Here is a 9,898-nt window from a genome sequence, read left to right as displayed (position 1 = left end):
TCTTCTGTTCTTTCATTTGTACCTGTTTCTTTGTTTCCTCATTTTGGCTGCTTCCCCATGTTTGTTTCTATGTATTAGGTAGAGAGCTACTATGTCTCCCAGACATGATAGTGTGGTCTTACATAGTGTCTTGTAAGGCCAAGTGGTGCAGCCTCCCTGGTCACCTGAGTTGGGTGCTCCAGGTGCACCCCATGTGGGCTGTGTGCACTGTTCTGTTGTAGTTGAGTCTTGATTGCTGTTGGCATGTCACTGGGAAAAATTGATCCCCAGGCGAATCAGCTGTAAGGACCATCTGTTAATACAGCAGAGTAGCTGTGCAGGGGCTGACCCCATGGAATAGGACTTGATTCAGTGGGGCTATGCTGCCCCCTGAGTTTGTCCCTTGAGTGTGTCACTCATGGAGGTGGTAAGATTGTAATCCGGTGTGGTCTGAAGCTGTCCACTGAGTGCACTGGCTCTGAGGCCTTCTGGGAGGTGCCAGGTCAGCTATCACCTGTGCCATGCCTGGGGCCACCCAGAATGAGCTACTGAGCAACCTTCAGAAGGCTACTATTTGTGCTGGGCTTGGAGGTTCCCAGGAGAGGCCAACCTGCAAACTGAGGCTGTCTGCCACTAGTGCCAGGTAAGGGTTTCACAGATGCCAGATGCTGCTTTTTTTGAGAGATTTTAGGAAAAGTCTGCAACATGAGACAAGAGAGCCATTTATATGGAAAAGCCACTGGACATGGCATGGGTGGGCACACAAGTTGGGTGGGGTAGGGTCTCAAGGAATCAATAGGGCGGGGCAAACAATGTGAACCAGGTTGATGCAGACTCCCTGTGTGGGGGGGAGGGGGCTCAGCAAGGAAATAATGGCCTCTGCCAGCACTCCTGTCTGAGATAAAGCTACCACTCAAGCCCTCATCCTGAAGCCAGACAATTCGGTTCCTCCTCATATGTACCTGGTGCCTTTGGAGCTGCTGCCACAGCACTGGAGCTCAGAGCAACTTTGTCTGAGTAAATCCATGTGCTGGTCCTTTAAGAGGAATGTCTGGGACTCTAGGAGTCCATCATCTCACTCAGCCACAATTTATGCTGATTCTTATAGCCTGGAGTTATGATGACTTCTCTTCCTGGCACTGGAGCCCTGGGGTGGGGGTTCTGATGTGGGGCCAGGACCAGTCAGTCACTCCTTAGGAGGGGACCGCTGCAATTTTTTTTTTAGTCTCACAAGAGGATATGTTTTTATTGATTTCAGAGAGAGAAGAAGGGGGAGAGAAAGAGAAACATTGATGTGAGAGTGAAACATCGACTGGTTGCCTCCCAATGCCTCCTGACTGGGAATTTAACTTGCAACCTCTTTTTTTTTTTTGGTGTATGGGATGATGCTCCAACCAAGCTACCTGGTAGGGGCTATCCCTCCCAATTTTTAAATGCCACATGTGGGTGCCACATGTGGGTGTGGGACCAGCTTGTTCTGCATCTCCTCCCCTCCTATCAGACTGGATGTGGCTTCTTCTTAATACCCTTATTTATAGGACTTATGTTCAGCTAGATTTCAGGTGTCCTGAATGATAGTTGTTTTTTAATCTAGTTGTAATTCTGATGTCGTTGTAGGAGGTTCTGAGTACCGTGCTTATCTATGACAGGAACTTGTTTTTCAGCTTCACTAAATGCCAGGTCATTTTAAAATTAATGGTAACGGTGTTTTTAAATGACTTTAGAACAATGAAGTAAAGTTGAGATTTAAACAAAATATTTAGATGTGTTTTGAAAAAAAACTTTAAAGAATGTAGAAGAGCAGCAGAAACCTAGGGGAAAAACAAAACAAAACAAAAAATAATCAATTTAGCTCATAGCCATATAGGAAAGGATTGAACTTCATACCTCATGACAAAGACTCTAGAATAACTATGTATGGTTGAAAGGGGGTAATAATAAATATGAATAATAATAATTATGTATAGTGGCTAAACCCACAAATCAAAGAACCATTTTTGAATGCATGTAGTGTGGAAAAGCCTTTTGTACAAGTCTCTGCATTTATACTTATAGATGTGGAGTATATGCTAAGTTAGAAATTACCCTAGGAATAAACATCAATCTTAACAGATTATTTCAGCAAGTAATATTATATGTAAGTCAATGCTTTTCATCCAACAATCAAGTCCACATTGTTTGATTTAGAACATATTTTTTTCCTACAGTGTCAATGTTATAAATATGGTTAATTTTCCATTTCTATCCCTCTAGGGCACTTAACAAATACAGCTATTGCTTTTATATTATGCACAGTGTCTGAAATTAAGTGCTTTTACATTGAGAACTGTAAGTACCTGCATCAATAGAAGAGAGCAATGGGGTCTAAGAATTGAGACCACATGTGTCAACATGATTCATTTATTTGTTACAGGAAATCTTTGCCCAAAAAAGATAAAGCTGTAAACTACTAAATAACTTCATTATTTGTTTCAGGAAATTCCCATATATTCATTTATCTCAGACAAACAATCTGCTCACCTTGGCAAAGAGTTCACTTACTAAGCAACAGTTTGCTTATCAAGACTTGCTTCAGACTCTCGCCTTGCTATAGATACTAATCATAAAACTATTGTGTCATGAACTTTTCCAAATCCCAGTCTGTTCTCCACCTAAACCACTTGAGCCCAGACTCCCAAGTTCTATGAATACCCTCCTCAGACTTGCCCCATCAGAAACTGTCAAAATTGTCACGGCAGCCCTAGCTGGTTTAGCACAGCGGATAGAGAATCAGCCTGGGGACTGAAGGGTCCCAGGTTCGATTCTGATCAAGGGCACATGCCTGGGTTGCGTCCCCAGTAGGGGACGTGCAGGAGGCAGCTGATCAGTGATTCTCTCTCATTACTGATGTTTCAATCTCTCTTTCCCTCTCTGTTCCTCTCTGAATTCAATAAAAATATATTTAAAAAAAGATTGTCAGGACAGTGTCCTCTATCATTGCAGAAAGTTCTAGTAAACTATAGTTTTGCATTATTAACCAGTTATCTAACAATATTTTAAGGGCGTTTAATAACATTTTTAATTCTTTTAATCCTAACACCCTTTTTAATATAGGTTCTATTACTATGTGCCTTTTAGAGATGAGAAAACTGAGGTACACTGAATAAAGTGACTGACCCAAGTCCACAAAACAATTTAATTCACACGAATCTAAACCATGGCACTAATATTACTGCACCATTCTTCCCCTAAGTCAGCGGTTCTCAACCTGTGGGTCGCCAACTTGTGGGTTGCAACCCCTTTGGGGGTCGAACGACCCTTTCATAGGGGTCGCTTAAGACCATCGGAAAACACATATATAATTACATATTGTTTTTGTGATTAATCAATATGCTTTAATTATGTTCAATTTGTAACAATGAAAATACATCCTGCATATCAGATATTTACATTATGATTCATAACAGTAGCAAAATTACAGTTATGAAGTAGCAATGAAAATAATTTTATGGTTTGGGGTTACCACAACATGAGGAACTGTATTAAAGGGTTGCGGCATTAGGAAGGTTGAGAACCACTGCCCTAAGTCAATCAATTTGAAGGATCCCTGAAGAATTCTGTTCTCTGACTCTCCCCTAAACCTCTAACTACTGTAATTAGTAATTTTATTGTCTTTCTTCCTCATGGCACTGGGGTCTCTTTGAGGACAGGGGCATACCATAATCTCTGATATATGGCAGGCATTCATAAAATAAATTTTATATGAAACTCCACTTTACAACAGAGGTTCTGAGATATTAGCTCACCCAGAAAGGAACTGTCAGAACTGATGCTCCCACCAATGCACCACATTCTCTAGCTCAACTAAAAATGAGTTCTCAAAGAGCAGTTTTAATGAGATGAAAATCAACACACATTACAATCCCACCAAAGTATTATATTTCTTTGCTTTTTGCTATGTTATTATCTCAGTGTGATCATATAGGCCATCTCATGTTGATTAGATGCCTGAATCATACATGTGCCTCTGATTAATAAAATTAAAAAACATTAATTAAAAATTGCAAAAATATTTTAAAACATAGGGAAGTTCTGTGTAGTTTCATTGATATTGAAATTCAAAGCAAAACATTCTTCTCATCTGTGGATAGAGTTCAATATTTAAGAAAGCAGTTATTTCTCTGGTTAGGAGAATTTTATACAGTCTCTAGCTAAGCAACAAGGAAGACTCTCTCCAGCTGTTCACCTCTTCTGAGTGTTTAGAAACCTCCAGTTTTCTGATAATAAAAAAAACATGTACCACACTGGGCATAGTGCAGGCCTTCTCTCACTCACTCTTGCTTTACTAAGTGGCTTTTTACAGAGCACAAAGTAATTTCATTAAGTGCCAACCCATCCCTTTATTTTAAGATAAACAACCTTAAGAATCCTCAAAAATAAATATCTCACTATAAGATGCATATTCCTTTAAGGGCATAGAATATCCCATCATGTAACTTAGATTAAAACACAAATATTTATATAATTTATATCAGTCACTTTCTATGTCTGGCCTGGTTTCTGGGCATTTCTTTCCTTTAAATGTGGATTTTTACCTTCTGATAATATGAAAAATCTTTCCAAAAGGTGAAGAAAAAGGCAAATAATCTTCAGTACAACTAATTTTACTATACCTACACCTATACCTTTCCTTTTTTAAGATAAATTAAAGGCAAAATGTGATATACAGTAAATATCAAAGGTCTCAAATATTGAACAGAAAACAAGGCTCAGCCAGGTCATGTAACTTGGTTGGAGCGTCATCCCATACACCAAAATGCTTTTGGGTTTGATCCCAGGCCAGGGCACACACCTAGATTGCGGGTTTGATCCCTAGTCAGGGTGAGTATGGGAGGCAACCAATTGATGTTTTTCTCTCACATCGATGTTTCTCTCTCTCTCTCTCTCTCTCTCTCTCTCTCTCTCTCTCTAAATTCAATGAAAATGTCCTTGGGTGAGGATTAAAAAAAACAACAAAAAAGAAAACAAAACTCAAAATACAATGTCCTATTGATGTGCTAAATCAGGAATGTAGATCAATCCTTTTATAATATTTTCATGTGTTATTTTTATTAAATGTATGCTTTGACAATGAGAAAATGAATTATGGTGTTCTGTTGTTAGCTATTATTTTATTGTTTATTTCAAATACAAGGAAGGCAATGTTTTAAAAATATTTACATAACATGACATAAATGTTTAGAAAAGAAAAATTAGGAATAGGTTCCACAAACAGATACATCTAATACCTTGCTTCTATTGACATCATTGCTGCTGCTTCAGAGCAATAACAGCATAACATCTGGGAGATTTCACAGGATCAAACAACTTCACAAGTGCTGACCATGCAATATCTTCCTGCAAATTGATAAGGGATTTAGAAATAAAACCATTTGTTGAAGGTAAAAACGAGAGATCGGTTAGGCTATATAATGTAATATTAAAAACTATGTAAAAGCAAACCATATAAAATAAAACGATTCTTTGTTCAATAAAGTTAACATTCACAATTTTACTTTCAGGAATTTACGCTGAGAAAACAATTAAAGAGGTACATAGAGAGTGAACTACAAGGTTACTCTTTGCTGTGATTGTGAAAAACTGAAACTTGCCAATAACAATTGGGTATTACTTAAATTATTATATGATGAAACATTATTCAGCTTCTGTAGTAAATTTAATGAGATGGAACATTTTTAAATTAAATAAATGAAACAAATTAGATGCAAATAGCATTTATAATTTGATTTCAATTTTAAATAAAGTATAAACTATGTGCACATATATATGCCAATATATATACGTATATATATATTAGAGAGAAGCACTAAAAAACAAACGAAAAATTTAATAGTTAGTGCTTAAAGGTTGCATTATTGTTACTTTTAATTTTCTTTTTTATATTGTTCATTTTAAATTCTAAAATAAATATGCATTAATTTTATAAGGTATTATTAAAAATATTAACAAATTAATATTTATATGATTTCTATTATCTCATTACCAGTCTATTAATCTTTGTGCATACCATTTTTATTGCCTATTATACTTAAGTCAATAAAAATTGTTTTGAAAAGGGAAATGATGAGTAAAGTAGGACTGATTCAAAGCTTTGAGTACTTTTTGAGTTAGTAGCTTAGGAAAACACATCATTTTCTAAATACTCAAAAACTGCCTTCCTCCATATAAATACAAATTAGAACAAAAGCAAACATTTATTAAAATCCATTTGTCCTAAGTAGCCTGTTGAAAAGAAGAAAGCAAAGCTCCCCATATGATAAAACAGAATTGTTAAAATAAAGGGTTTATATAGTGGAAACACAGCCTGAGTCCACAAATGGGTTTAATTTAAACAGTTCACAAAACTTTATTTTGATCAAAGCTGAGTAAAATCTGCAAAAAACATTTTCCCTAAGATAGCCAAAAGGAGGATATTTTTAGTTATTCAACATAGATAAATAAGATTGGAAAAAACACCACAAAAAAACAGACGCAGTCTTCATTGATCAGATAGAAGTTTCTGACTGCAGAGTGCATTTGCCCCAAAATTCAAAAGGGAAATAAAAGGCAAATTCTTACAAAATGTAACATATATCTGATATCTTTTATGTCTGGTCTTTATTACTGTTAGCTGTACAATATGGCATATATGATAACTTGTGCTCACTGCCTACTGTATAGTAATTACCATACAATAAAAAGAATGTAAGCTTTATTATGGTAGCATTGCTGAAAACATCTGTTATGCACATGTTTATGTTTTAAAAAGATGGAGTGAATATTTAAACTTTGAAAATATGATGAGAAAGATTATCTTATGTTTTAATCTTAAGTTTTATGTGAAAGAAATTTATCCTACATATAAGTGGATCCAAATTACTGGATTTAATAAATATATTTATTATGCATTTAAAAATAACACAACTTACCTGCTCTTTCAGGTAGCAAAGTCGATCCAGAAGAATCAATGTTTCTATACAAGGAGCCAGAACAACTTTCAACTAAAGGAAAGAATAAGATAAGATGGTGTTACTTAAAAGGGAAAAAAAAAAATGACTAGCCGACTAACTTAATATTATGTTTAAAAAAATGTATCTATAGAAGTTTGTATATGGCCAAATCTTCAATACCCATTGTACATCTACAGAAAATGAATATTGCAGAGATCAAAAGTTTTCTTTAATAATAGGAAAAGAATGTCCTTTAAGTGACTTTGAGGTAGAATCCAAAAGCCATCATACATATGTGATGGAAAGCTTTTAAATGGGCACTAAGAATGAAATTCATTAAAAGGAATGCTTGTGAAATAACAGAATTGAGAGCAATATGTGTTCAAAGAACTCGGAAACTTCTTTCTGTGCATTTATAATACACTTTAAGAGAAATCTACCATGTGTTCTCTTTATTACATTACTGACACCTAATATAGTTCTGAAATAGGAAGTGATCCCAAACGGTTTTTCTATAATAAGAGAAAAACAACATAGATTGTTTGGCCCCACAATAAAATTTAATAGGATCCTATTCAAGTCTAGCAACAAACCCAATTTAATATGTTTAATTCTGAGATTTACCATATTAAAAGCTTCCAGCTCATTCATTCTAGGCTTATACTTCTCATAGTAGTCCATTATCATTTTTTCCGGCAGCTTCAAGATAAAACAACAACAATACATTTAACAATAATTAACATTTTTTTCTTATCAAACACACCCAAAAGTAAAATAAACATAACAAATGTAAAGGTGTCTGAAGAGCTCTGCGGATATTCATGAAGCAAGTCAATATAAATCTAAATTCTTTTTGCTTAACTCTGCTGTATCAATATAGGTTAATTAGCATATCACAAATAAAATTACAAATAACATCCTATTAATATTGTTTAATTTCAACCAGTAGTGATGAAATATTTGCTCTGACTTGTTTTTATGCTAGGGGCACATAGTAGGAGCTCAATAAACATTTTTTGAATAAAATTAAAATTTAAAACACTGTCTAAAACTACACATTCTAGAGAAAATAATGCAAAATAATAGAAACACAATAATGACATAAATTCATATTTGTTATTTCCTCTAAAATCAACTAAGTTAATCTATGAACAAGCATTACTTTTTGATTTTTCTTTCTCTAAAACATTGATACCCATAGTCCAGTGAACCTTTGTGGTTAGGTCACTTTCTAGATCACCTACATGTTTCAGTTTTCAACAGTTGAGCTTTATGCTTACTGAGTCAACTGTATTTGTTTCTACACTTGTTATGCTAGTTATATTATTGTAATAAAATAATATACATTTTATGTAATCAATGAAATATGAATGCAAAAAGTTGTTTCTATAAGTTGAGTGCTTCTGTGAAAGGCATGATAAAAGAGAGTCACCAGAGGAAACTGTTGTCAAAACAAATGAAGAATGGACAAAAAGAGTAAAAAATCTGAAAAGCTTCGTACTCATTTCTTTGCAAATGTAGAAATAAATTTGTTATTTTTGCAAAGCCTCTATTCCTTTTCTTATTGTACTAAATTTCTTTTGAATTTAAAAAATACAAAAGTGTAACAGTGAAAAAAGTGAGGCTTTGCCTCATCCAATTTTTAGTGTAGCTTTCCAATAAAGATCCTTTTAAAACTTTGCCCATCTTTGACTCAAATGCATACCCCTGAACCAAGTTTCTGCACTAGAGTATATTGGATCCAGGCCTGCACTTCAAGCCAGAAAGAATTCTCATCTCCCAAAATGGTGTGTGTAAGTTAGTCTTCAGTGTTTACTTTGCTCTGGCCATCTGAGATCAGCAGTTATGGGACAACACACAATCTTTGTTTGATCCTGCCTCACCAGCACACTGCTCCCTACAAACATGGTGTTTCAGTGTGATTCTTAGGTTCTCCAATATTCTGTTTCTCATTTATGCCAGACTGGAAGCACCACCTAAACCAAGAATTGTTGATTTTGCTACTCAGGATATGCTACTTCAGAGAACTGTATTATGTTGGTTTTGTTGTTGATCTGTAACCCTAGGCATGTTCTCTTGGCATCCTTATGCATCCCTCTTTACCTTCATTGCACTTCACAAAACCCATGGTTTGAGATTTAACATGCTGTCTGATTTTGTCAAAAAAATGTGTGTTTCTGTTTCTCTATTTGTTGCTTTTGTGGATTCTGAAGAAAAAAAGTGAGAATCTCACCTTACTCTCTAAAAAATGGAAGTCTGTTGCTTCACTTAATGTGAAACAAAACTGGACGTTATAAATTATACATTATAGATATGTTTGATGCAAAATTTTCAGGTAAAATTTCAAATAGTGAAACTATATGCAAACCTGTTTCACAAAGCAAAACAAATGGCCTTGTTCTTACACCAAACATTTGGTGAGTAAAAGTAAAAGATATTAATATGTCTTGAAGTAAAATATTCAATGTATAAGGTATGATTTCATGCTTTAATCAGCTTTGTCAATCAAATGCTCAACTACCAGACTGATCAAATCACAGAGATTGTATGAAAATTTAAAAATAAAGATGCTATCTCATTTAATCCTAATATCAATCTGTAATATATATCTAATCATAATAATAGACAAACAGGGTAATTGGCCATACCTTCGCTACGCCTCCCACTGGCTAATCAGCAAGATATGCAATTAACCGCCAACAAAGATGGCAGTTAATTTGCATACGCAGGGGCAGAGCGAAGCCTGAAGGCTCCAGCCGGAGTGAAGACTGAAGACTGAAGACTGAAGAGGCTTGGCTTCTCCGCTGCAGCCTCAGCGGAGAAGCCAAGCCTCACTGTGGCCCGACCAAAGGCCTGGGTCCCGGGTGCCGGAGGAAAACCTGTACTGGCAGCCAGGGGAAGGAACGGCCATATTGTGCGAATCTTCGTGCAACGGGCTTCTGATATATATA

At 35.5% G+C, this 9,898-nt stretch overlaps 1 protein-coding gene across 5 annotated transcripts in view; it reads right to left on the bottom strand.

The window, feature by feature from the left end:
- Positions 1-1,644: 1,644 nt before the first annotated feature.
- METTL25 (methyltransferase like 25) overlaps positions 1,645-9,898 on the bottom strand; it is a 91,298-nt gene continuing 83,044 nt past the window's right edge. For 2 of the 5 annotated variants that reach the window (XM_023749762.1, XM_023749763.1), the window contains 3 exons: positions 7,572-7,646; positions 6,927-6,998; positions 5,138-5,355 (listed from right to left, as the gene is read on the bottom strand). In XM_023749762.1, the coding sequence (XP_023605530.1) occupies positions 5,263-5,355; positions 6,927-6,998; positions 7,572-7,646 (240 nt within the window). In that variant the 3' untranslated portion in view covers positions 5,138-5,262. Of the gene's footprint in view, positions 1,791-5,112; positions 5,356-6,926; positions 6,999-7,571; positions 7,647-9,898 lie in introns of those variants that run through there. The other 3 variants (XM_014451465.2, XM_006083980.3, XR_002828037.1) reach the window with 3 other exon arrangements.

This window comes from Myotis lucifugus, unplaced genomic scaffold (assembly GCF_000147115.1).
Source record: "Myotis lucifugus unplaced genomic scaffold, Myoluc2.0 scaffold_9, whole genome shotgun sequence".
NCBI lineage: Eukaryota > Metazoa > Chordata > Mammalia > Chiroptera > Vespertilionidae > Myotis > Myotis lucifugus.
The sequence above is the reverse complement of the archived record's forward strand: the minus strand, read 5'-3'. Positions and strand labels throughout refer to the sequence as shown.